Source organism: Anolis sagrei, chromosome 12, assembly GCF_037176765.1.
Source record: "Anolis sagrei isolate rAnoSag1 chromosome 12, rAnoSag1.mat, whole genome shotgun sequence".
NCBI lineage: Eukaryota > Metazoa > Chordata > Lepidosauria > Squamata > Dactyloidae > Anolis > Anolis sagrei.
The window spans coordinates 10,635,102-10,662,987 of record NC_090032.1 but is presented as its reverse complement, the minus strand read 5'-3'; the positions used below and the strand labels follow the sequence as shown (position 1 = coordinate 10,662,987).

Here is a 27,886-nt window from a genome sequence, read left to right as displayed (position 1 = left end):
AAAATGAACAAAATCGGGCTACCAGTATTAAAAAATTCTAAAATTGCAACAGCAAAAACAGCAGAGAGAAAAACAGGCAGGGACATCTAATCACCTTTCAAGAAGAATTTGCTCCAGGCACAGTCAGCCCATTGTATGCTAATCAAGGTGGTCAGTTGAAAAGATTCACACCTAGCCCAACTTACAAAAGCCCTTTGTCTCACCCTGGTCATTCCACAGATATATAAACCCCTTTTTTCCCAGCTCCAGCAGACCTCAACTCTGAGGATGCTTGCCATAGATGCAGGCGAAACGTCAGGAGAAATGCCTCTAGAACATGGCCATATAGCCCGAATAAAACCCACAAGAACTGAGTGATTCCAGGCATGAAAGCCTTTGACAATACATTAATACAGAAATAGCCTGCAACATCTAAAGCAGGGGTCCTCAAACTCCTTAAACAGAGGGCCAGGTCACAGTCCCTCAAACTGTTGGAGGGCCGGATTATAATTTGGAAAAAAAAACATGAATAAATTCCTATGTACACTGCACTGTGCACATATCTTACTTGTTGTGCAAAAAACACTTAAAAACAATAAAATCATTAAAATGAAGAACAATTTTAACCAATATAAATTTATTCGTATTTCAATGGGAAGTGTGTGACTGCTTTTGGCTGATGAAATAGGATTGTTGTTGTTGTTGCGTGCTTTCAAGTAGTTTCAGACTTAGGTTGACCCTGAGTGAGGGCCGGGTAAATGACCTTGGAGGGCCGTATCCGGCCCGCGGGCCTTAGTTTGAGGACCCCTGATCTAAAGGAAATGGATCTGGTGTGGTAAACAAAGCACCTTAACGTAAAGGGACTTAATTTTGTTCCTTACTAGCCGTTTGACCACTGGCTTCGTGAGCCAACATTGGCCAGCGCTGGCATCAAAAACCTGACCAAACGGAAGAAATGGGGAGCCAAAGGAGTTTTCAAATAGGAGCGTGCAGGAAACAGCAAATACTTCTTTTCTCCTAAACTAAACCCATTGAGGAAACTGGATGCTCGTAAGTGATGCTGCGGCTGCTGCTAGAAGAGAAGGAAATATCCATCGGAAAGGCAAACTGATGCAAGGAAATGCGACTGCATTCTGCAAATTCAGAATAGGCCATCAGGTGTTAAGAGCCTGAGCTGGTTAATAGAAGCAGCAACAGCCAAGACGAGAAGATCGATCGAGGGAGAAAGCAAGGAAGCCCAACTGCTCTCCGGTGCTTCGTGAGCAAACCTGGGAGACGCTAGGAACGCAGACGCAAAGGGAAGGACAATGAAGTCCACATTTAGGCAAAAAGAGGGGAAAGTGGGGCACACATACGAGCACGACGAGGCCCTGGCAAAGGAAGAGTCCATCCCAGCAAGGTGGACGATTTCCACAGCTTTTTGTCTCGCTCCCGTCTTCTCCCCCTTTGATTCGAGAAAAGCTTTTGCGCCGAAGGAAGTGGTGTGAAATGGGATGAGACAGCAGTGCTAAATCCCATGCGGAACCGGGTTTACGTTACACAGGAGCGAGGACAGCCTTCTGAAAAACAGCACACACAAAGGACCTCCGCGATTCGAGATTCTTCTTTTTTCTTTGTTGTCTTCTTCTTTTGTTTCAGGTGAAGCTGCTCCCCCGTGGAAAAAAGGGGCTGGTTTCCCAGCGCATGAGCCTTGGCGCTTTTACGAGCCCCGGAAGGTGCTGGTCGCTGCCCCTGCGGCCGCGTTGGCTGCGGCCGTGCGCACTGCTTGGTTGGAGAATACGCCAGCCGCAAACTCCTCCTGAGCTTTCTGGAAGCTGGCGCCGGTGCGACGGTAAAGAGAGTGGATCTGAAAAGGTGGGGGTAGGGGGGAGGAAAGAGAAAGAGATGAAACATTGAGTAGGAAGAGAGCACAAAGGCCACCCAGTCCACCCCAATTCTGCCTGGAGCAATGGACTTCATGAAGGTGTTTTCTACTTCATGGCGTGGCTAATCCTTTCTAGCTGTACTGTGTCCTCTTGTGGTTGCATTTGAGCATTGCATACATACACACCAATAGGCCAGTAGTTAATCCCTTCTATCTATATACTGCCCTCTTGTGGTTGCATCTGAGCATTGCATAAATACACACCAATAGGCCAGTAGCTAATCCTTTCTATCTATACACTGTCCTCTTGTGGTTGTATTTGAGCATTGCATACATACACACCAAAAGGCCAGTTGTTAATCCTTTCTATCTATATACTGCCCTCTTATGGTTGCATCTGAGTGCACTGCATACATACATACATACCAATAAACAAATAGCTAATCCTATCTATACACTGCCCTCTTGTGGTTGCATCTGTGCACTGCATACATACATACCAATAAGCTAGTAGCTAATCCTTTCTATCTATACACTGTCCTCTTGTGGTTGCATCTGAGCACTGCATACATACATATGAACAGGCCAGTAGTTAATCCTTTCTATCTATACACTGCCCTCTTGTGGCTGCATCTGAGCATTGCATACATAGACACCAATAGGCCAGTAGTTAATCCTTTCTATCTATATACTGTCCTCTTGTAGTTACATTTGAGCATTGCATACATACACACCAATAGGCCAGTAGCTAACCCTTTCTATCTATATACTGTCCTCTTGTAGTTACATTTGAGCACTGTATACATACACACCAATAGGCCAGTAGCTAACCCTTTCTATCTATTGTACTATACAATTATAATGTAATATTATTAGTAATATTACATGTAATATAAAATATTTAATTATAACATCATCATCATTAGTAGTATTATATTGTATTACATTATAATATTATAAATATATGTGTATACAATACGTTATATTATATTGGGGCCCCGGTGGCGCAGTGGGTTAAACCGCCCCAGGGAGAGGCGGATGAGCTCCCTCTATCAGCTCCAGTTCCTCATGCGGGGACATAGAATCATAGAATCATAGAATCAAAGAGTTGGAAGAGACCTCATGGGCCATCCAGTCCAACCCCCTGCCAAGAAGCAGGAATATTGCATTCAAATCACCCCTGACAAATGGCCATCCAGCCTCTGCTTAAAAGCTTCCAAAGAAGGAGCCTCCACCACACTCCGGGGCAGAGAGTTCCACTGCTGAACGGCTCTCACAGTCAGGAAGTTCTTCCTAATGTTCAGATGGAATCTCCTCTCTTGTGGGAGAAACCTCCCACAAGGATGATAAAAACATCAAATAATCCGGGTGTCCCCTGGGCAACGTCCTTGCAGACGGCAAATTCTCACACCAGAAGCGACTTGCAGTTTCTCAAGTCGCTCCTGACACGACAAAAAAAAAATTATATTATATTATATTATATTATATTATATTATATTATTAGCATAGCACAGGAGACAAGATGGAACTGTCCCCTGGCCCCCTCTTTGCTTTGGCTTTGATAGAAAGCCTGAGACAGAGCCAGCCTGCGGCCTTGGCACTCACTCGTTTGAGCATGATAATGCCCAGTCCAGCCACAGCCGTGAATTGGGTCGCAACCAGCATCATGAGGACGGCCACACCAGTGTTCAGCTTCAGGGCTGAGAGGCTCACGATCCAACCACTGCAAGCAAAGATGAGAAAAGAAGAAAATAGTACACTCTTGATATGTGTGCATTTCACAGTGACCACGACGGAGAAACAAATAAATATGCCAGGACAGAGCCCTCCTTCTAATCCAACCCACAACATAAGACAAACAATGCAAGGATGCAAGGATTTCGCCCCACCTGAAGCCCCAGCCGGGAATGCCGATGGCCTGCAGAACAAAAACCACGTCCTGTGCAAAGAAGATGAAGAAGAAGACGAAGAAGTTGAAAGAGCTGTCGCTCCTGGAAGAAAAGAAATGAGCAAGAAGCCAGTTAGCACATCTTGTTCTATGAGTCCTACCCACCATATTGGTCCAGAAAATTTAGAGAGTAATATTCACAAAAAAAAAAAATGGAGAAAGTATTGACAAAAATATTCATAAAAGTACTCAAGAAAATATTTCCTTCCCTGAGTTAAAAAAAAAAAGTCTTTTGGGTCTAAATACAGCTTCATTGAAATGGATGGCCATCAGTTGTGAGGACTTTGATGGTGTTTTCCTGCCGGGTAGCTGGTAGCATTGGATTGGCCTGGATCGCTCTTGAGATCTCTTCCAACTCTAGAAGTCTATGGGACTCCTTTTACACTGCTATATATAATCCAGATTATCCACTTTGAACTGGATTATATGACAATGTAGACTCATATAATCCAGCTCAAAGCAGATAAAGCAGCTTATCTGCTTTGATAATCTGGAACATATGGCAGCGTAGGAGGAGAACACATCTGCAGTTAGTAGTAGGAGTTTGAAGCTCAATTTTAGGGAGAAGGGAGCAAACCTCCGGAGGTCAAATTGAAAGATGCTACTCTCTACAAAAAGAGAGAAGGATCAACTCCCTCTCCCTCTCTCTCTATATATATACACTAGCCGTCCCCTGCCATGTGTTGCTGTGGCCCACATGGGGATCCTGTGTGGGAGGTTTGGCCCAATTCTATTGTTGGTGGGGTTCAGAATGCTCTGTGATTGTAGATGAACTATAAATCCCAGCAACTACAACTCCCAAATGTCAAGATTCTATTTTCCCCAAACTCCACCAGTGTTCACATTTGGGCATAGTGAGTATTCGTGTAGAGTTTGGTCCAGATCCATCATTGTTTGAGTCCACAGTCATCTCTGGATGTAGGTGAACTACAACTCCAAAACCAAAGGACGCTGCCCACCAAACCCTTCCAGTATTTTCTGTTGGTCATGGGAGAACTGTGTGCCAAGTTTGGTTCAATTCCATCATTGGTGGAGTCCAGAATGCTCTTTGATTGTAGGTAAACTATAAATCCCAGCAACTACAACTCCCAAATGACAAAATCAATTTTTTTGAGTGAAGGACATACATTGGGTTGTTAGGCGTCTTGTGTCCAAATTTGGTGTCAATTCATCCAGTGGTTTTTGAGTTCTGTTAATATCACAAATGAACATTACATATATATATATATAATGTGTATATATATATATATATATATATATGTGTGTGTGTGTGTGTGTGTATATATATATATGTATATGTGTGTATATATATATATATATATAGAAAGAGAGAGGGAGGGAGGGAGAGAGTACTAGCTGTACTCGCCACGTGTTTCTGTGGCCAACCTCCCCTCCCCCTTTCTCTCCTTCCTCCCCTCTTTTTCTTTCCGTATCTCTCATCTTTCTTCCATCTCTACCTGTTTCTTCCATCTCTACCTTTCTTTGCTCTTTGGTTCCTTCCTTCCTTCCTTCCTTCCTTCCTTCCTTCCTTCCTTCCTTATCTTTCTTCCTTCTCTCCTTCCTTCCCTCTCTTTTTCCTTTCACTTTTTTATTTCCTTCTCTCCTTCCTTGCTTCTCTATCTTTCTTTCTTTCCTTCTTTCCCTCCCTGCTTCTCTCCTTCCTTCCCTTTTCCCCCTCCTTCTCTCGTTTCTTCTTGACTGTCCCATTTAGTATTGTATTTATATCTTAGAAAGAAGGAAAGGAAGAAGGAAGGAAGGAGGAACAGGAAGGAAGGAAAAGAAAGAAGGAGGGACAGGGAGGGAGGAAGGAAGGAAGGAGGAAGGAAGGAGGGAAAGAAAGGAGGGGGATGAAGAAAGGAGGGAGGGAAAAATGAAGAAAGGGAAAGAAGGAGGAAAGGGAGGGAGGGAGGGAGGGAGGAAAAGAAGGAAAGGAAGAGGGAAGGAGGGACAGGAAGGAAGGAAAAAGGGAGGGAGGGAGGGAAAGAAGGGAAGGTAGGAAAAAAAGGAGGAAAAGGGAGGGAAAGGGAGGGAGGGAGGAGAAGGAAGGAAGTAGGAAGGAAGGAGGGAAAGAAAAGAGGGGGATGAAGAAAGGAGGGAGGGAAGGAAATGAAGGGGGAGGAAATGAAGAAAGGGAAAGAAGGAGGAAAGGGAGGGAGGGAGGAAGGAAAGGAAGGAAAGGAAGACGGAAGGAGGGACAGGAAGGAAGGAAAAGGGGAGGGAGGGAAAGAAGGGAAGGAAGGAAAGAAAGAAGGAGGGACAGGAAGGGAGGGAGGAAGGAAGAAGGAAGGAAGGAAGGAGGGAAAGAAAGGAAGGGGGTGAAAGGAGGGAGGGAAAGAAATTAAGGGGAAGGAAATGAAGAAAGGGAAAGAAGGAGGAAAGGGAGGGAGGAAATGAAGGAAAGGAAGAAGGGACAGGAAGGAAGGGAAGGAGGGAAAGAAGGAAAGGAAGGAGAAGGAAAGAAGAAAAGGAAAGGAAGGAAGGAAGGGGGGAAAGAAGGGAAGGGAGGGAGAGAAGGAAGGTCCTTCATTCAAGCACCGTGGACCTTCCTCACCTCCTCCCCTTCTTCCTTACGTGGATGCTCCGTTCCTGCTGCTGTTGCTGCTGCTTTCCCAACAGGGAAAAGAGGAGGAGGAGGAGGAGACTGCTCTCCTGACATAGGAGGGGAAGAGAAGGGGCTGCATGCGGCAAGCCTCCACCTCCACTCGCTTGTGTGTGTGTGTGTGTGTGGCCGTGCATGTGCGCCTGGCTTTAACGGCCGGCTGTTTCCCCGCGAGGAGGAGGAGGGGGCGTGGCCATGGGTCTCGGTAGACATGCAGTTTCCTCTTTGTGGACATGCAGTTTAGAAGTCCTTTCTGCTTTTTGTTTTCGTTGTTTTTTTGAGTGGAGAACATACATTGGGTTGTTAAGGACATAGTGTCCAAATTTGGTGTCAATTGCCCCAGTGGTTTCTGAGTTCCTTGAATAGCACAAATGAACATTACATTATATATATATATATATACATATATATATGTGTGTGTGTGTGTGTGTGTGTGTGTATATATATATATATATATATATATAAGGCCTGGGTAACAACGGAAAAATTTGTTTCTAAAATCGATTCGTTTTTTGGGGGTTTTTGCGTTTCGTTATTTAAAATAATTACAAAATTTTCCTTTTAAAAAGTTCGATATTTATGAAATTTTGTAAATGTGAAAAAAATTACAAAACATTAACGAATCGATTTCCAAAACAATAACGAATCGATTCGTTAATGGCGGGCGCGACCGCGAAATACGCTAAAAAACCTCCAAAAACTTCTGAAGCTTCCCTCTCCCTCTGTTGTTGACTGTTGGTGTGATATTATAATTTTTTTTCACTAATTAAACAAAAAACAACCATAAAACTTACCCCAGACATGCGGAAATAATAACGAAACGACCTCAAACAATAACGAAACGAATACAATAACGAAATACGAAGCATTTACAAAACTATTTAAAAATTCGTTTTTTTAAAAATTGCTCCAGAATGGTTCGTTATCGTTTTGTAATTAAAAAAATTAACGAATTATTAACGGATTACGAATTAACGAAACGAAACCGCCCAGCCCTAATATATATATATATATATATGAACTGCTATGAACAAGAATGGAAGTCACATCTACACCTTTTCTATTTTTTATTTTATTTTATTCTCTCTTTCCTTCTTTCCTACGATCCTATCAGTGCACTGTTCTCCCACTTTCCATGTGAAAACGTATATCATTCCATTTTTTTCCTTAACTATATTTTTATTTGTATTAATGATTCTTCTTTCTTTTAATATTAATTAATAAAAATATATATTTTTTAAAAAAGCAGATAATCTGGATTTTATACAGCAGTGTAGAAGGGGCCTGAGTCTACACTGCCATTTAAAATCCAGATTATCTGCTTTGAACTGGAGTTTCTAACAGAGGCCAGAAACTCCGCTCGATCTGTTGGACTACAACTCCCTTCGCCCACAGCCTGCTTGTAACTGACGTACTTGAAGGCCTTGTACATGGGCCGATACCAGCAGAGGAAGGAACACGGGGTGAAGATCAAGGTCCAGAGGATGGAAAGGCCGAACCCGGAGCCACCGGAGGTGTCCACGCAGAACAAGGCCAGGGAGGCCAGGAAGTTGAAGAAGAGGGTCACGATGCTGGCTGCAACACACACACACACAGACACAAAGAGGGTGATATTATATGGAAGTGTTCATAATTCTCAGCCAAGAGCTCTGGGGCAGCAGTTCCCAAACCTAAACCATCAGGCACATCGAATCACCTCTCAACAAAAGATTGCCCCAGGTACTTCCAGGCCATCAAACGCTAATCAGAGTGGTCAGTTGAAACATTCACATCTACACATTATATAATGTGAACTATCAAAGCAAATAATCCACATTATCTGATTTGAACTGGAATATATGAGTCTACATTGCCATATAACCCAGTTCAAAGCAGATAATTTGGATTTTATTTGGCCTAGGATGAACCCAGAACCTTCTTGAGACAAAAATCGGCATTCATTCAGTGGCAGTCCTTTTCTCCAAGGGCTTACTTACCCATCCAGAGGTAGTACATCGTAGTGACTGTTTTCTGGGATTCCACCGGAATCTCCACCGGGATGTCCTGATAGAAACACGGTTTCACCGGACAGAAGGATGGCAGAGGTGGCCAATTGTTCGGTCTGGCTGTAAGATGAAAACAGAGACAGAAAGACAAGTAAACAGGTGATTCGAATTCGTGACCCTTCAGTCAGTAGTGATCTTAATGCAGCTGAATTCCAGCCAGCTGGGCCACAGTCCCGGAATTATATAATAATAAAAGCACCAGCACCCCCTAGTTTTGTAAGTACTTTAGAACCATTCAGAACCATGGATTGCCCATGCCTTATTATTATTATTATTATTATTATTATTATTATTAGGCATGGGCAATCCATGGTTCTAAATGGTTCTAAAGTATTTACAAAACGAGGGGGTGCTGGTGCTTTGCTTCTAAAGTGTTGCTAAATTTCTGGTGGTGGAAATTTCAGAACTCTCACAAAACGTTCAACATTTTGTTATAAATGACCATTTCTAATCAGTTCTGTCATAAAAATCGGCAATAATGAAATAATAATAAAGATTTGAAAGTTTTGTTAGAGTTCTGAAATTTTCACCACCAGAACTTTAGCAACAGCTTTAGAAGCAAAGCACCGGCACTCTCTGGTTTTGTAAGTACTTTAGAACCATGGATTGCCCAATCCTTATTATTATTATTATTATTATTATTATTATTATTATTAATGTGGCCCTCGCCACTGTACCTGCTCCACCACCCAAAGCGGCATTCTGTAGTTCTCGCTCCCTCCTGTCCAACTCCTCCGCTTTGCGGTTCAGCTCTTCCTGGCGCTTCAAGAGTTCAGCCGTGGCGGCCGCTGTCGAGTCCTAATAGAAAACACGATAGGAGGAACCAAAGGCAATACACACGAAACGCACGTATATAGGATGAGGGACATCTGGCTTGAAAATACTCCTTGTGAGAAGGATCTGGGAGTCTGAGTGCTGCTGAACTGCTGACATGAAGGTCAGCAGTTCGAATTCACAGGACGGGGTGAGCTCCTGCTGTTAGCACCAGCTCCTGCCAACCCAGCAGTTCAAAAACATGCAAATGTGATTAGATCAATAAACTGTTGAGCCACTGAACTTATTGACCTGAAGGTTGGCAATTCAAATCTGTAGGTCGGGGTGAGCTTCTGTTCTTAAACCCAGCTCCTGCCAACCTATTTATTTATTTCAAAGTTTTCTATACCGAGCTTCTCACCTCTTAGAGGGACTCAGCCCGGTTTACAACCATAAAAACATACAATCAGTAAAATATCATAGTTCATAATTACAACAACACATTTAAAATAACAACTATATTTAGAACTACGGTGGTCAGTCGTATACCTCATCTTCCATCCACAATCCTAGGGTGCTGTCTCATTCATCGAAAGCCTGTCTCCACAACCACGTCTTCACCCGTTTCCTGAATGTCAGGATAGACGGGGTGGTTCTGACCTCCAGTGGGAGAGAGTTCCAGAGTCGCGGGGCCACCACCGAGAAGGCCCTGTCCCTCGTCCCCACCAGGCGCGCTTGTGAGGCCGGTGGGACCGAGAGCAGGGCCTCTGCAGACGATCTTAGTAATCTTAGCAGTTCAAAAACATGCAAATGTGAGTAGATCAATAGGTACTGCCTCAGAGGGAAAAGGCAAAAAGATGCTCCATGAGGTCATGCCAGCCACATGACCAGGAGGTGTCTAAGGACAATGCAAGCTCCTTGGCTTGGAAATGGAGATGAGCATCGCCTCCAGAGCCGGAAATGAAAGGAGGAGCCTTTGCCTTTGTCTGTGTATTTGTGTTTCTGTGTATTTTATTGTAACAAGGCATTGAATGTTTGCCTGTGTCTGTTTAAATGGTGTAATCTGCTCTGAGTCCCCTCGGGGAGAAGAACGGAATATAGATAAAGTGTTATTATAATTATTATTTAGCAGAGCACAACTGGAACATGAACCAACATTGGGATGTGGCAGCCTTGAGGATTGTACTGTAGTTCAACAACAATAAAAATAACTTATTTATTTATTTCATAATAATATGTTATTATTGTCATTGTTAATATTATAATTTCTTACTATTTTATATTAGTGAAATAATAATAATAATAATAATAATAATAATAATTTTATGCTGTATCCTGTCTTGGGGCTTCCACTGTACTTCTATTATTATTATTATTATTATTATTTCACTAATATAATTTCACTAATATAATAATAATAATAATAATAATAATAATAATAATAATTTTATGCTGTACCCTGTCTTGAGGCTTCCACTGTGCTTCTATTATTATAAACTAATATAATAATAATAATAATAATAATAATAATAATAATAATAATTTTGTGCTGTACCGTCTTGAGGCTTCCACTGTGCTTCTATTATTATAAACTAATATAATAATAATAATAATAATATATTATATTATGTTATAATATTATATTATAATATAATATATATTATATATAAATATATTATATTATATTATTATTATATTAGTTATTATATTATTATTATATCACTAATATAGTAATAATAATAGTTTTATGCTGTACCCTGTCTTGAGGCTTCCACTGTGCTTCTATTATTATTATTATTATTATTATTATTTAAAAAGGCAAATGCCATTTTAAGCTGCATTGATAGGAATACGTGTTGAGATCGAGGGGAGCCATGGCCCCACTTTATTCTGGAATAATGCTGTGTTCAACTCCAGGAAAAGAGAGTCCACCTAAACATTAAGAAGAACTACCTGACAGTAAGAACTATTCAGCCAGGAAACATGCTGCCTGTGAGTCTTTCTCTGGCTGGATGGCCATCTGTTGGGAGGGCTTTGATTGTGTATTCTCACAATCAAATGGGGGGTGGGGGGGTTGGACTGGATGTCCCTTGGGGCCCGCTCCAACTCGATGATTTCTATTATTCTTGTTACCTGAGTGCCGTAAGAGCCATAGTTTCTGGGCTCCGTGGGGCTGAGCTTCTTGGCTGGCTGCAACACAGGCGCTGGCGTCACGGGAGGAGCCGTTGGAGCTGAGGCTGGGGGCTCATACGGAGGAGCGGGCTGCTGCAAAAGGGATCAGAACAATAATATAAACTTTATTTATATACCACTCCATCTCCCCGAGGGGACTCAAGAGCTGTTTCCAAGTAACATCATCAATACGTACAGAGTAAACAACATAAACATAAGATTAACAAAGGTGTTGCTGCGGGACTCCTGCTCAGCCCCACAGCCAATGTCCTGTGGGGTCTGGCAGGGCTCAGTATTGTCCCCCATGTTGTTTAACATCTACATCAGTGTTTCTCAACCTGGGGGTCGGGACCCCTGTGGGGGTCGCGAGGGGGTGTCAGAGGGGTCACCAAAGACCATCAGAAAACATAGTATTTTCTCTTTGTCATGGGTATTCTGCGTGGGAAGTTTGGTCCAATTCTATCATTGGTGGGGTTCAGAATGCTATTTCATTGTGGGTGAACTATAAATCCCAGCAACTACAACTCCCAAATGGCAAGGTCTATTTTCTCCAAACTCTACCAGTGTTCACATTTGGGTATATTGATTATCTGTGCCAAGTTTGATCCAGATCCATCACTGTTTGAGTCCACAGTGTTCTATGGATATAGGTGAACTATAACTCCAAAAACTCAAGGTCAGTGTCCATCAGACTCTCCCAGTATTTCTCTTGGCCATGGGAATTCTGTGCGCCAAATCTGATTCAATTCCATCATTGAGGGAGTTGAAAAGGCACTTTGATTTTAGGTGAACTATAAATCCCAGCGATTCCAACATTCCCAAATGACAAAATCAATCCCCTCCAACCCCACCAGTACTCAAATTTGGGCGTTTCGGGTATTTGTGCCAAATTTGGTCCAGTGAATGAAAATACATCCTGCATATCAGATATTTATATTACAATTCACAACAGTAGCAAAATTAAAGAAGTAGCAACGAAAATAACATTATGGTTGGGGGTCTCCACAACGTGGGAACCTGTACTAAGGGGTCGCGGCATTAGGAAGGTTGAGAATCACTGATCTACATGAAGACACTGGGTGAGATCATCCGGAGTTTTGGAGTTCGATGCCGTCTGTATGCAGATGACACCCAACTCTATCACTCCTTTCCACCAGATGCTAAGGAGGCTGTCCAAGTCCTGAACTTGGCCACTGTGACGGTCTGGATGAGGGCAAGCAAATTGAAGTTGACTCCAGACAAGACAGAGGTCCTCCTGGTCAGTCGCAAGGCCGAACAGGGTATAGGGTCACAACCTGTGCTGGATGGGTTACACTCCCCTTGAAGGCCCAGGTTCGCAGCTTGGGGGTCCTCCTGGACTCATCACTGAGCCTAGAATCCCAGGTTGCAGCGGTGGCCAGGGGTGCTTTCGCACAACTAAAATTGTGCGCCAGTTGCGCCCGTACCTTGGGAAGTCAGAATGGTGGTGGTCCACGCTCTTGTTATATCTAGGATAGACTACTGCAATGCACTCTACATGGGGTTGCCCTTGAAGACTGCTTCAAATAGTCCAACGAGAGGCAGCCAGGTTAATAACTGGGGCGGCATACAGGGGAGTATACAACTCCCACGTTACGCCAGCTACACTGGTTGCCAGTTTGCTACTGGGCACAATTCAAAGTCCTGCCTTTGGCCTATAAAGCCCTAAACAGCCCCGCGCCAAATTACCTATCCAAACGCATCTCCCCTTATGAACCATCGCAGAGATTAAGATCCTCTGGGGAGGCCCTGCTTTCCGTCTCACCATTGTCACAGGCGCAATTGGTGGGGATGAGAGGCAGGGCCTTCTCAGTGATTGCTCCCCAGCTATGGAACTCCCTTCCTGGTGAGATCAGGTCGACCCCCTCCCTCCTGTCCTTTAGAGGGATGGTCAAAACTTGGCTGTGGGACCAAGCTTTCAGGACATGGCAATACAACGGCAATATGATAGATGACCAGGCCAATTAGATTTGATGAGGATGACTAGGACGGTTTTAAATGGTGGATTTTAATATTTTGATTTTTTTTTAAATGTTTACGTATTGTATGTGAATTTGTGTCCCGGCATTGAATGTTTGCCATGTATATACTGTGCAGTAGTCCAGTCTGGATGCAACCAAGGCATGGACTACGCTGGCCAAGTCAGACTTCACGAGGTATGATCGCAGCTGGTGCGCAAGCTTGAGTTGTGCAAAGGCCCTCCTGGCCACCGCCGACACCTGAGCATCACGTCACAGCATTTATTTATTTATTTAATTTAATTGCGACATTTATATGCCACCCTTCTCACCCCAAAGAGGACTCAGAGTGGCTTACAAGTAAAAAGTAAATACAATGTATTATATTATTATCATAGCACAATATTAATATTATACATTACATTGTACTATAACATTATCCTGTAATATTATTAGTAATATTACATTTAATATAAAATATATAATTGTAATATCATATTATTATTAGTAGTAGTATATTGTATTACATTATAATATTATTAATATTATATGTATATACAATATATTATATAAAGCGTTGCTGTGACTCAGTCTGTGTATATCTGTTTTGTATGGGTATATCTCTACTTATATATTTGTGTATATGTGTATATATGTGGTTTTGTGCATGCATTATAATTTTTTTAAAATTTTTGGCTTTTTAAGTCTCTTCTGCTGTGTTTTTCAGTATTTTATGAGTGATGATCACTTGTTGGCCTGATAGTTGTATTGTGTCCAAATTTGGTGTCAATTCACCCCGTGGTTTTTGAGTTATGTTAATCCCACAAACGAACATATATATATATATAATATATATGACATTTATATGCCGCCCTTCTCACCCCAAAGGGGACTCAGAGCAGATTACAATGTACATATACATGGCAAACATTCAGTGCCATAGACACACAACATATATAGACAGACACACAGAGGCTATTTAACATTCCAGCTTTTTCATGAGAGTATTCTGGCCACCAGGGGAGCTGTTGCTTCACCGTCCATTAGTGACACTGAGGAAGTTACTTCCTCATTCTTTGCATGCTTGCTGGAGATTTTGATGGCGTCGTAAATTAGCCTCCCCGCATAAGCGGTACCCTCATTTCCTATTTGACAGAGGCAACTGTTTTTCGGGCTGCAAAGGTCGATAGCAAGCTACACAAATTGGTCGGAAGCTCACTCCAACCCGGGCTGGCTTCGAATTCATGACCCTTCAGTCAGTAGTGATCTTAATGCAGCTGAATTCCAGCCAGCTGGGCCACAGTCCCAGTATTATATAATAATAATAATAATAATAATAATTATTATTATTATTATTATTTCAATAAATATGCAAATACATGTCTAATGCAGTAAGTATAGGCAGCCACACAGAGGCTATTTAACATTCCAGCTTTTTCATGAGAGTATTCTGGCCACCAGGGGAGTTGTCACTTCACCGTCCATTTACGACACTGAAGAAGTACTTTCTCATTCTTTGCATGCTTGCTGGAGATTTTTATGGCATCGTAAATTAGCCTCCCCGCATTAGCGGTACCTACATTTCCTACTTGACAGAGGCAACTGTTTTTCGGGCTGCAAAGGCCGACAGCAAACTACACATATTGTTCGGAAGCTCACTCTGACATTTTTATTTATATAGATTACTAGCTGTGCCCTGCCACGCGTTGCTGTGGCCTATAGTAAAACGTATCAAAGTTGAGGTAGATATCTGGACTATTATGAAAGAGAGGTACCTACCTCTTCCTTCCCCCCTTTTCCTCCCCCTTTCTCTCCTTTCTTCCTTCTCTACCTCTTTCTTTCTTTCCTTCTTTCACTACTTGGTTTCATCCTTCTCTCTTTCCTTCATTCCCTCCCCCTTTCTTCCTTTGCCTTTCTTCCCTCCCTGTTTGCTTCCTTCTTTCTCTTTTTATTTCCTTTTATTTCACCACCATCATAACAATAACAATAATGCAATGCATTGCCTCTGGGACCTGACACCTCTCCCATTCCCCCTAAAAGGGTCTCATAGGAATCATAGCATCATCATAATAATAATAGAAATAACAACCTTTACCCGCCATGTGTTGCTGTGGCCAACCTTCCCTCTTTCTCTCCTTCTTTCCCTCCCTCCCTCCTTCCTTCCTTCCTTCCTTCCCTCCCTCCCATCTTTCCTTCTCCTCTTCCTTCTCTATCTCTTTCCTTCCTTCCCCCTTTTCCTTTCTCTTCTGGTCTCTTTTCTTCCTTCTCTCTTTCCTTCTTTCCTTCCCTCCCTCTTTCTCTACATCTTCCCCCTTCCTTCACTCCCTCTTTCCTTCCTTCATTCCCTTTTTTCTTTCCTTCTCTCCTTCCTTCCTTCCCCCTTTTTCTTTGTCTTCTGGTCTCTTTTCTTCCTTCTCTCTTTCCTTCTTTCCTTCCCTCCCTCTTTCTCTACATCTTCCCCCTTCCTTCACTCCCTCTTTCCTTCCTTCATTCTCTTTTTTCTTTCCTTCTCTCCTTCCTTCTTTCCCCTTTTTTCTTTCCCTCCCTCTGTCTCTCATTTCTTCCTTCTCTACCTCTTTCCTTCCTTCCCCCTTTTTCTTTCTCTTCTGCTGTCTCTCTTTTCTTTCCTTCCATCTTTCCTTTGATTTCCTTTTCTTCTTCCTTCTTTCTCTAACTTTCCTTCCTTCCCCCTTTTCTTTATCTCCCTTTCTCTTTCTTCCTTTTTTCCTTCCTTCCTGTCTTTCCTGGCAGCGGGGGGGAGTGGGGTTGCGCATGTGTGTGTGGCGGTGGGGGGAGTGATGGAGCGTGGGGTTGCGTGTGTGTGTGCGGCAGTGTGGGGGAGTGGGGTTGCGCGTGTGTGTGTGGCAGTGGGGGGAGTGATGGAGCGTGGAGTTGCGTGTGTGCGTGCGGCAGGGGTGTGTGTGTGCGGGAAGCGGCGCGGCGGGGCTTGGAGTGGGCATGGCTTCCGCAGAGGGAACTGTGTGCGCGCGCCAGGGAACTTGCGGCTGGGCACCAATGCGCATGCTCAGTTGTTTTGCCGTTTTGTGAGTGTGTTGTGTTGTTTTTCATTTTGAGTAGATATGTTTGTACCTTGTGGGTTGTGTTATGGGCATGGGAATTTTGGTTAACTTTCGTTGGGTTTTTTTTTTTAGTTTTGTTGTTTTGCCGTTTTGTGAGTGTGTTGTTGTGTTGTTTTTCATTTTGAGTAGATATGTTTGTACCTTGTGGGTTGTGTTATGGGCATGGGAATTTTGGTTAAGTTTCGTTGGGTTTTTTTGAGTTTTGTTGTTTTGCCGTTTTGTGAGTGTGTTGTTGTGTTGTTTTTCATTTTGAGTAGATATGTTTGTACCTTGTGGGTTGTGTTATGGGCATGGCAATTTTGGTACAGTTTCGTTGGGGGGTTGTGGAGTTTTGCTGTCCGGTTGAACCAACCTAACAGATTTATATAGATATATTATATTATATTATATTATATTACTAGCTGTCCCCTGCCACGCATTGCTGTAGCCCAGTCTGTGTATAAGTGTATTGTATGTGTATATATGCGTATATGTGTGTGTATATATTTGTTTATATGTGTGTTTGTGTATATTCGTGGTTTTGCGCACGTGTTATAATGTATTTTTTTGGAGGGGTTCAGCATTTTAAGTCTCTTCTGCAGTGTTTTTCAGTGTTTTTATGAGTGATGGTCACTCGTTGGCCTGGTAGGTGTCTTGTGTCCAAATTTGGTCTCAGTTCATCCAGTGGTTTTTGAGTTCTGCTAATCCCACAAACTAACATTACATTTTTATTTATATAGGTATTAATTATAAGTACAGTGCAGGATACAATATGCGTTGAGTCCAGGAGGACCCCCAGGCTACAGACCTGCGCCTTCAGGGGAAGTGTAACCCCGTCCAGCACAGGTTGCCACTAATACCCCGGTCGGCCCTGCGACTGACCAGGAGGACCTCTGTCTTGTCTGGTTTAAGCTTCAACAAACCTCTGAAGATAGTTGCCACAGATGCAGGCAAAACATCCGGAGAGAATGCTACTGGAACATCATCATACAGCCCTTAAAACTTGCAGCAACTCAGTGATTCCAGCCATGAAAGCCTTTGACAACACATTTACAGTTTCTGTTTATAAGTAGAGTGGACTGCCATCTTTCAGGAGGGCTTTGATTGTGTTCTTTCTGCCTGGCAGAAGGGTTTGGGACTAGATAGCCCTGTGGTCTCCCAATTCTGGGATTCTAAGATTCCTGTATTGTCGAAGGCTTTCATGGCCGGAATCATTGGGTTGTTGTAGGTTTTTCCGGGCTATATGGCCATGTTCTAAAGGCATTTTCTCCTGATGTTTCGCCTGCATCTATGGCAAGCATCCTCAGAGGTAGTGAGGATGCTACTACCTCTGAGGATACTTGGCATAGACGCAGGCGAAACATCAGGAGAGAATGCCTTTAGAACATGGCCATATAGCCCGAAAAGACCTACGACAACTCTAAGATTCCTTGTTGCAAGATAAATAAGTAGTTTACCGTTCTCTGCTTCACACATATATCAGAACTGGCCTTTCCGATGGAGTGACGTACTTACCCCGGGTTTGTCAAACGGATTGTAGACGTCCAGAGTGGCATATTCCGAAGTGGGCCTGTGCTGGATGACAGCAGGGTCCTAATGGAAAGAGGAATCGAAACTTTAGACTCATTGCTAGTTGCCGTTTACAGGAAGCCAGGCAGAGCAAAGTCATCATTCTTCAAAAAAAATAATAATATATGTGTGGCATAGGAAAGAAATGAAAGTGGCCATTACTAAGCCAATGATGGATTTCTAATATTTATTTATTCACCATATTTATCTACCTCCGCTCTCAGCCTGGAACCTGACTCAGCACATAGAACAGCCATGGGCAAACTTGGACCCTCCAGGTGTTTTGGACTTCAACTCCCACAATTCCTAACAGCCGATAGGCTGTTAGGAATTGTGGGAGTTGGAGTCCAAAACACCTGGAGGGTCCAAGTTTGCCCATGGATGACATAGAAGATGGCTTTGTAAGGCAACAGATCACAGGAGCTGTCTTCATAGACCTCTCAGCGGCTTATGATACTGTAAACCACCACTTCCTCCTGAGAAAAATGTATAGTATCACAAAGGACGACCACCTCACCCGCCTCATAGGAAACCTGCTACAAAACAGGAGCTTTTTTGTTGAGTTCCAGGGCCAGACAAGTAGATGGTGGAAACAGAAGAACGGCCTGCCTCAGGGGAGCGTGTTTGCTCCATCCATGTTCAACATCTACACAAATGACCAGCCACTGCCAGAAGGGACAGAGAGCTTCATCTATGCTGATGATTGTGCCATCACTGCTCAAGCAAGGAGCTTTGAGATAGTTGAACAGAAGCTCTCCAAAGCTCTAGGTTCCCTATTACAGGGAAAACCAGCTGATCCCTAATCCATCTAAAGCACAGACATGTGCCTTTCACCTTAAGAACAGACAAGCATCCTGAGTTGACCTGGGAAGGATGACCTGGGAAGGAATCCCACTGGAGCATTGCAGCGCACCCAAATACCTGGGAGTCACTCTGGACCGTGCTCGGACCTACAAGAAGCACTGTTTGAATATCAAGCAAAAAGTGGGCGCTAGAAACAATATCATACAACAACTGACTGGCACAACCTGGGGATCACAACCAGACACAGTGAAGACATTTGCCGTTGTGCTATTCTACTCTGCTGCTGAGTATGCATGTCCAGTGTGGAAGACATCTCACCACGCTAAAACAGTGGATGTGGCTCATTATTATGGGGTGTCTGCGCCCTACACCACTGGAGAAATTACACTTCTTAGCCGGTATTGCACCACTTGACATCCGCCGGGAAGGAGCAGCCAATAGTGAAAGGACCAAGGCAGAGACATCTCCAGCTCATCCCTTGTTTGGGAATCAGCCAGCGCGTCAACGACTTAAATCAAGAAATAGTTTTCTAAGATCTACAGAGACACTCGCTGGAACACCTCAGCAAGTGAGAGTCCAAAAGTGGCAGGCTCAAACCCAGAACCTGATACCAAATGAGAGACTCCCCCCTGGGCACACAGAAGGCTGGGCGACTTGGAAGGCGCTGAACAGACTGCGCTCTGGCACCACGAGATGCAGAGCCAACCATAAGAAATGGGGCTACAAAGTGGAATCCTCGACATGTGAGTGTGGAGAGGAGCAAACCACAGACCACCTGCTGCAATGCACCCTGAGCCCTGCCACATGCACAATGGAGGACCTCCTTATAGTTAACACCAGAGGCACTCCAAGTGGCCAGATACTGGTCAAAGGGCATCTAATCAACTACCAAGCTTGCAAACTTGTGATTTTTTTTCATTTGGGAGTTGTAGTTGCTGGGATTGATAGTTCACCTACAATCAAAGAGCATTCTTCTCTAGATCAGCCTTCTGGACGCATTAGCTGCTCTCCTTCCACCTTTGGAGCCAAGCCCAGTGTTTGGAGAACTGGCTGTTCATTGTAACGTTGACTCCTCTCTCTCCTTGCTCTCAATCAGCTTTTGCGTAATATTTGCCCTCCGTGACTACGGTATCTTTCAAGGAGATAAAAGGCAACCTCTCTGTTGCGTTCTGCTATTGTCTGCCCCACACATATCATACAACTCGAGTTGCTTCTCCCCAAGACAAGGCACAATCGGAATACAGCAACGCAGATCCCATGATGTGTCCTATGGGATACTCTGCCCAAATATCTGTGTCTTGGATTCATCGCTGAGCCTGGAAGCCCGGGTCTCGGCGGTGACCAGGGGAGCATTTGCACAGTTAAAACTTGTGCGCCAGCTGCGCCCGTACCTTGGGAAGTCTGACTTGGCCACGGTAGTCCATGCTCTGGTTACATCCTGTATAGACTACTGCAACGCTCTCTACATGGGGCTGCCATTGAAGACTACTCTGAAGCTTCAAATGGTCCAACGCTCGGCAGCCAGGATGCTAACATGAGCGGCACTCAGGGAGCATACAATTCCTCTGTTGCGCCAGCTCCACTGGCTGCCAATTTGCTACCGGGCACAATTCAAAGTGACTGTCCGAATGGGTCTCCTCCTATGAACCAGCTAGGACATTAAGATCATCTCAGTCCTGCTGGCATCACAAGCACACTTGGCAGGGACGAGAGACAGGGCCTTCTCAGTGGTGGCTCCCTTCCTACAGATATCAGATCAGCTCTCCCCTCCAGAGAGCACTGTAGATTCAAACAATGATGGATCTGGATCAAACTTGGCATGAATATTCAATATGCCCAAATATGAACACTGGTGAAGTTTGAGGAAAATAGACCTTGACATTTGGGAGTTGTAGTTGCTGGGATTTATAGTTCACCTACAACCAAAGAGCATTCAGAAGCCCACCAACGATAGAATTAGGCCAAACTTCCCACACAGAAAATACTGCTTGTGATGGTTTTTGGTGACCCCTCTGACACCCCCTCGCCACCCCTCCAGGGATCCCGACCCCCAGATTGAGAACCACTCTCTTAGACTAAGATACATAGTAACACAATAATGTTACAATAACACAATAACACAATAGTAATATAGTATAGTAGGATAATAATAATAGTACAATATTATTATGATAGGATATAATAATAATAATAATAATAATAATAATAATAATAATAATAATATAACTAATAATTATGGTAGGATATAACTAATAATTATGGTAGGATATAATAATAATAATAATATAACTAAAGTTCCAGATTAGACTCTTAGTTACTAAGATATAGAGTAACACAATAATTACACAATAATAATATAGTATGGTAGGATAATAGTAATAAAAAACATCATAATAGGATAATATAATAATAATAATAATACTTTAAAATAATACTTTAAAATAATATAATACAGTATTACGAAGAGGTGATTTAGATCAACAGTCGAGCACAACTTTAGTTGTGTGTCAATGCTTGCCAGGCAGGACCTTTCTTATCAACAGTCGAGCAGATAAGAAAGGTCCTGCCTGGCAAGCATTGACACACAACTAAAGTTCTAGATTAGACTCTTAGATACTAAGGACACAATAATAACACAATAATAATACAGTATGGTAGGATAATAATAATACAATACATCATAATAGTATAATATATATAAATAAAAATGTAGTGTTCAATGTATTGACGAAGGCTTTCATGGCTGGAATCACTAGGTTCTTGTGGGTTTTTTCGGGCTATAGAGCCATGTTCTAGAGGCATTTCTCCTGACGTTTCGCCTGCATCTATGGCAAGCATCCTCAGAGGTAGTGAGGTCTGTTGGAATTAGGACAATGGGTTTATATATCTGTGGAATGACCAGGGTGGGGCAAGGAACTCTTCCCTGCTGCAGCTAGGTGTGAATGTTTAGCTGATCACCTTCATTAGCATTTGAAGGCCTGCCTGAGCCTGGGAAAATCTCTTGCTGGGAGGTGTTAAGATGTGCCTGGTTGTTTCCTCTCTGTGGTTTGCTGTTGTAATTTTAGAGTTTTTTAAATACTGGTAGCCAGATTTTGTTCATTTTCATGGTCTCTTCCTTTCTGTTGAAATTGTCCACATGCTTGTGGATTTCAATGGCTTCTCTGTGTAGTCTGACATGGTGGTTGTTGGTGTGGTCCAGCATTTCTGTGTTCTCAAATAATATGCTGTGTCCAGGCTGGTTCATCAGGTGCTCTGCTATGGCTGACTTCTCTGGCTGAAGTAGTCTGCAGTGCCTTTCATGTTCCTTGATGCGTGTCTGGGCAATGCTGCTGTGTTTGGTGGTCCCTATGTAGACTTGTCCACAGCTGCATGGTACACGGTAGACTCCTGCAGAGGTGAGAGGATCCCTCTTGTCCTTTGCTGAATGTAGCATTTGTTGGATTTTCTTGGTGGGTTTGTAGATTGTTTGTATGTTGTGTTTCCTCAACAGCAAAACAACAGAGAGGAAACAACCAGGCACAGATTAACACCTCCCAGCAAGAGATTTTCCCAGGCTCAGGCAGGCCTTCAAATGCTAATGAAGGTGATCAGCTGAAACATTCACACCTAACTGCAGGAGGGAAGAGCTCCTTGCCCCACCCTGGTCATTCCACAGATATATAAACCCATTGTCCTAGTTCCAACAGACCTCACTACCTCTGAGGATGCTTGCCATAGATGCAGGCGAAATGTCAGGAGAAATGCCTCTAGAACATGGCTCTATAGCCCGAAAAAACCCACAAGAACCTAATGTAGTGTTCGTTTGTGGGAATAGCAGAACTCAAAAACCACTGGACGAATTGACACCAAATTTGGACACAAGACTCCTAACAACCCAATGTATGTCCTTCACTCAAAAAAATTGCTTTTGTCATTTGGGAGTTGTAGTTGCTGGGATTTATGGTTCACCTACAATCAAAGAGCATTCTGAACCCCACCAACGATGGAATTGAACCAAACTTGGCACACAGTTTCCCCATGACCAACAGAAAATACTGGAAGGGTTTAGTGGGCAGTGTCCTTTGGTTTTGGAGTTGTAGTTCACCTACATCCAGAGATCACTGTGGACTCAAACAATGATGGATCTGGACCAAATTTGGCACAAATACTCAATATGCCAATATGTGAAAACTGGTGGAGTTTGGGGGAAATGGACCTTGGCATTTGGGAGTTGTAGTTGCTGGGATTTATAGTTCACCTACAATCACCCACCAACAATAGAATTGGGCCAAACCTCCCACACAGAACACCCATGTGGGCCACAGCAACACGTGGCAGGGGACGGCTAGTAATAAATAATAATAATAATAATAATAATAATAATAATAATAATATAACTCTAAAATAATATAATACAGTATTTTGAAACAGTGATTTAGATCAACGGTCGAGCAGATAACAAAGGTCCTGCCTGGTGAGTATTGACACACAACTAAAGTTCCAGATTAGACTCTTAGATACTAAGACACATAATAACACAATAATAACACAATAATAATATAGTATGGTAGGATAATAATACAATGTATCATAGTAGTATAATAATAATAATAATAATAATAATACTTTAAAATAATATAATACAGTATTTTGAAACAGTGATTTAGATCAACGGTTGAGCAGATAAGGACGGTCCTGCCTCGTAAGCATTGACACACAACTAAACTTCCAGATTAGACTGCTAGCTACTAACAGTAACACAATAACACAATAATAATATATTATAGTAGGATAATAATAATACTACAATGTATTATAGTAGGATAATAATAATAATGAATAATATAACTAAAGTTCCAGATTAGACTCTTAGCTACTAAGATACATAGTAACACAATACTAACACAATAATAAATTATAGTAGGATAATAATAATACAATATATCATAATAGGATAATAATAATAACGAATAATATAACTAAAGTTCCAAATTAGACTCTTAGCCCGTAACACAATAACAACACAATAATAATATAATATGGTAGGATAATAATACAATATATCATAATAGGATATAAGTAATATATTATTAATAATAATAATAATAATAAAACTTTAAAATAATATAATTATGAAGCAGTAATTTAGATCAATGGTCGAGCAGATAAGGAAGGTCCTGCCTGGCGGGCATTGACACACAACTAAAGTTCCAGATTAGACTCTTAGCTACTAAGATACACAGTAACACAATAATAACACAATAATAAATTATAGTAAATAATAATACAATGTATTATAGTAGGATAATAATAATGAATAATATAACTAAAGTTCCAGATTAGACTCTTAGCTAGTAAGATACATAGTAACACAGTAATAACAGAATAGTAATATAGAATAGTAGGATAATAATAATAGTACAATATTATTATAGTACAAAAATAATAATGAATAATATAACTAAAGTTCCAAATTAGACTCTTAGCTACTAAGATACTATATACTCTATATGGTATATATATATATACTATACTTAGATACTATATCGCAATAGTAATATAGTATAGTAGGATAATAATACAATATATTATAGTAGGATAATAATAATGAATAATAATATAACTAAAGTTCCAGATTAGACTCTTAGATACTAAGATACATAGTAACACATTAATAACACAATAATAATATAGTATGGTAGGATAAAAATAATACAATATATCATAGTGGGATAATAATAATACATAATAATACATAATAATAATAATATAGTATGGTAGGATAATAATAATAATACAATATATCATAGTGGGATAATAACAATACATAATAATATATAATAATAATAATAATAATAATAATATAGTATGGTAGGATAATAATAATACAATATATCATAGTGGGATAATAATAATACATAATAATAATATATAATAATAATAATAATATAGTATGGTAGGATAATAGTAATACAATATATCATAGTGGGATAATAATAATACATAATAATATATAATAATAATAATAATAATAATAATAATATAGTATGGTAGGATAATAATAATACAATATATCATAGTGGGATAATAATAATACATAATAATAATAATAATAATAATAATAATAATAATATAGTATGGTAGGATAATAATACAATATATCATAGTGGGATAATAATAATAATACATAATAATAATAATAATAATAATAATAATATAGTATGGTAGGATAATACTACAATATATCATAGTGGGATAATAATAATACATAATAATATATAATAATAATAATAATAATAATAATAATATAGTATGGTAGGATAATAATAATACAATATATCATAGTGGGATAATAATAATACATAATAATAATAATAATAATAATAATAATATAGTATGGTAGGATAATAATACAATATATCATAGTGGGATAATAATAATAATACATAATAATAATAATAATAATAATAATATAGTATGGTAGGATAATACTACAATATATCATAGTGGGATAATAATAATACATAATAATATATAATAATAATAATAATGTATGGTAGGATAATAATCATACAATATATCATAGTGGGATAATAATAATACATAATAATATAATAATAATAATAATAATATAGTATGGTAGGATAATAGTAATACAATATATCATAGTGGGATAATAATAATACATAATAATATATAATAATAATAATAATAATAATATAGTATGGTAGGATAATAATAATACAATATATCATAGTGGGATAATAATAATACATAATAATAATAATAATAATAATAATATAGTATGGTAGGATAATAATACAATATATCATAGTGGGATAATAATAATAATAATAATAATAATATAGTATGGTAGGATAATAATAATACAATATAAGTCTGACTTGGCCACGGTGGTACACGCTCTTGTCACATCCCGCCTGGACTACTGCAACGCTCTCTACGTGGGGCTGCCCTTGAAGACGGCCCGGAAGCTTCAGCTGGTTCAGCGCGCGGCAGCCATGTTACTAACTGGAGCGGGTGGCAGGGAGCACACAACGCCCTTGTTGTCCCAGCTCCACTGGCTGCCGATTTGCTACCGGACCCAATTCAAGGTGCTGGTTTTGGCCTACAAAGCCCTAAACGGTTCCGGCCCAAAATACCTTTCGGACCGCATCTTGGCCTACGAGCCCACGAGGACCTTGAGATCGTCTGGGGAGGCCCTTCTCTCGATCCCGCCTGCCTCACAGGCACGGCTGGTGGGGACGAGGGAGAGGGCCTTCTCGGTGGTGGCCCCCCGGCTGTGGAACACTCTCCCTGCACACATCAGACAGGCGCCCTCCCTCATGTCCTTTCGAAAAAGCCTCAAGACATGGCTGTTCGAGAGGGCATTTAATTAAGTGCTAAACAATACGGTAAAGAGAACTGGAATGGAACAAAGAATATGAGACTGGTTATGATTCCACTATGAGACGAAGCGGATTTTTAGTGTAGTCTGTAATTGTTGTATAGTTTATATGTTGTTGAAATTGGCTTTTTGTAATTGTCTTTTATGTGTACTGTACACCGCCATGAGTCGCCCTTATGGGCTGAGAATGGCGGTTAATAAGTGCATCAAATAAATAAATAAATAAATCATAGTGGGATAATAATAATACATAATAATAATAATAATATAGTATGGTAGGATAATAATAATACAATATATCATAGTGGGATAATAATAATACATAATAATATATAATAATATGTTAACATCCCTTTCCCTTGGACTGTTTCCAAGCTAGGCCTCACCCATCCTGTCTCTGCATTCCATTCTCAATGGCCTAGGTGTCACACTTCACATTGAAACCTATAGTGCTGTTATCACTCTCCCCGCTAGGAACCCTGGGATTTGCAGTCCAGGGCAGGGCGTGGAGCCTTGTGAGGCAGACCCTTCTGGCCCTCCATTGAACTACAACTCCCAGAATCCCATGGGGGGGGGAGGCTGTATTAGCATAACAGCAATGCATAGATCTAAAAGGAGGGGCGAGATTCCCCCGGCAGGAAGTGAGTTTGCCAGAGTCCCCCCCGGCCAGACAGAGAATGCACCTGGAAGGGGTTCCCGGGGTCTCCCTCGAAGGGGTTCCCCTCTCCGCTCAGGGCCATGCCTCCCTCGCTCTCCTCTCTCTCTCTCTCGCTGCTGCTGCTCCTGCTCCGGCTGCTGCTGCAATCCTCGCCTCTCATTGGCTGCCGGGGCCCAGCGCGTCATCAGAGGATGGGGTGGGGATTCCCAGGCGCGTGACGCCGAGGGGCGTGGCTTCGCCTTCCCGCGCTGGCCGACGGGAGTTGAAGTCCACAGGGACTAGGATTGTAGTCTCTTGCCTTTCCCAGATTGGGCGGGGTTGTGTTTATGTCTGCTGGAAACCCATGAGATCCCATGTCCTCCCAAGCCCACATCTAAGCATAGAACAGGGTATAGCTGCATTGAATGAGATTATGGGAAGGAATGGGAAGGAAGGAAGGAAGGAAGGAAGGAAGGAAGGAAGGAAGGAAGGAAGGAAGGAAGGAAGGAAGGAAGGAAGGAAGGAAGGAAGGAAGGAAGGAAGGAAGGACGGAAGGAGGATACTCCACTTTGCAAGATACTCCACTTTGGCAGAAAAAATGAAATGCAAAGATACAGAATGGGGGATGCCTGACTTGAGAGCAGTACGTGTGAAAAAGATCTTGGAGTCCTCGTGGACAACAAGTTAAACATGAGCCAGCAATGTGATGTGGCGGCAAAAAAAGCCAATGGGATTGTGGCCTGCATCAATAGGAGCATAGTGTCTAGATCTAAGGAAGTCATGCTACCCCTCTTTTCCGCTTTGGTTAGACCACACCTGGAATATTGTGTCCAATTCTGGGCACCACAATTGAAGAGAGATATTGACAAGCTGGAAAGTGTCCAGAGGAGGGCGACTAAAATGATCAAGGGTCTGGAGAACAAGCCCTATGAGGAGCGGCTTGGGGAACTGGGCATGTTTAGCCTGAAGAAGAGAAGGCTGAGAGGAGATATGATAGCCATGTATAAATATGTGAGAGGAAGCCACAGGGAGGAGGGAGCAAGCTTGTTTTCTGCTTCCTTGGAGACTAGGACGCGGAACAATGGCTTCAAACT

General features: G+C 41.7%; 1 protein-coding gene across 3 annotated transcripts; it reads right to left on the bottom strand.

Moving 5' to 3' along the window:
- Positions 1-11: 11 nt before the first annotated feature.
- LOC132764530 (secretory carrier-associated membrane protein 3-like) lies at positions 12-27,008 on the bottom strand. 3 transcript variants are annotated; one of them, XM_067472420.1, is made up of 9 exons: positions 26,839-27,008; positions 17,911-17,988; positions 11,322-11,450; positions 9,113-9,233; positions 8,367-8,495; positions 7,806-7,965; positions 3,733-3,834; positions 3,449-3,566; positions 173-1,825 (listed from the first exon to the last, which is right to left on the bottom strand). In XM_067472420.1, the coding sequence occupies exons 1-9, from the start codon at positions 26,971-26,973 to the stop codon at positions 1,679-1,681; spliced, it is 1,119 nt and encodes a 372-aa protein (XP_067328521.1). In that variant the 5' UTR covers positions 26,974-27,008; the 3' UTR covers positions 173-1,678. The 3 variants fall into 3 exon arrangements, with proteins under 3 accessions (XP_067328522.1, XP_067328521.1, XP_067328520.1); XM_067472419.1 differs by having other exon boundaries at positions 175-1,825; positions 11,322-11,453; XM_067472421.1 differs by lacking the exon at positions 17,911-17,988 and having other exon boundaries at positions 12-1,825; positions 11,322-11,453.
- Positions 27,009-27,886: the final 878 nt, after the last annotated feature.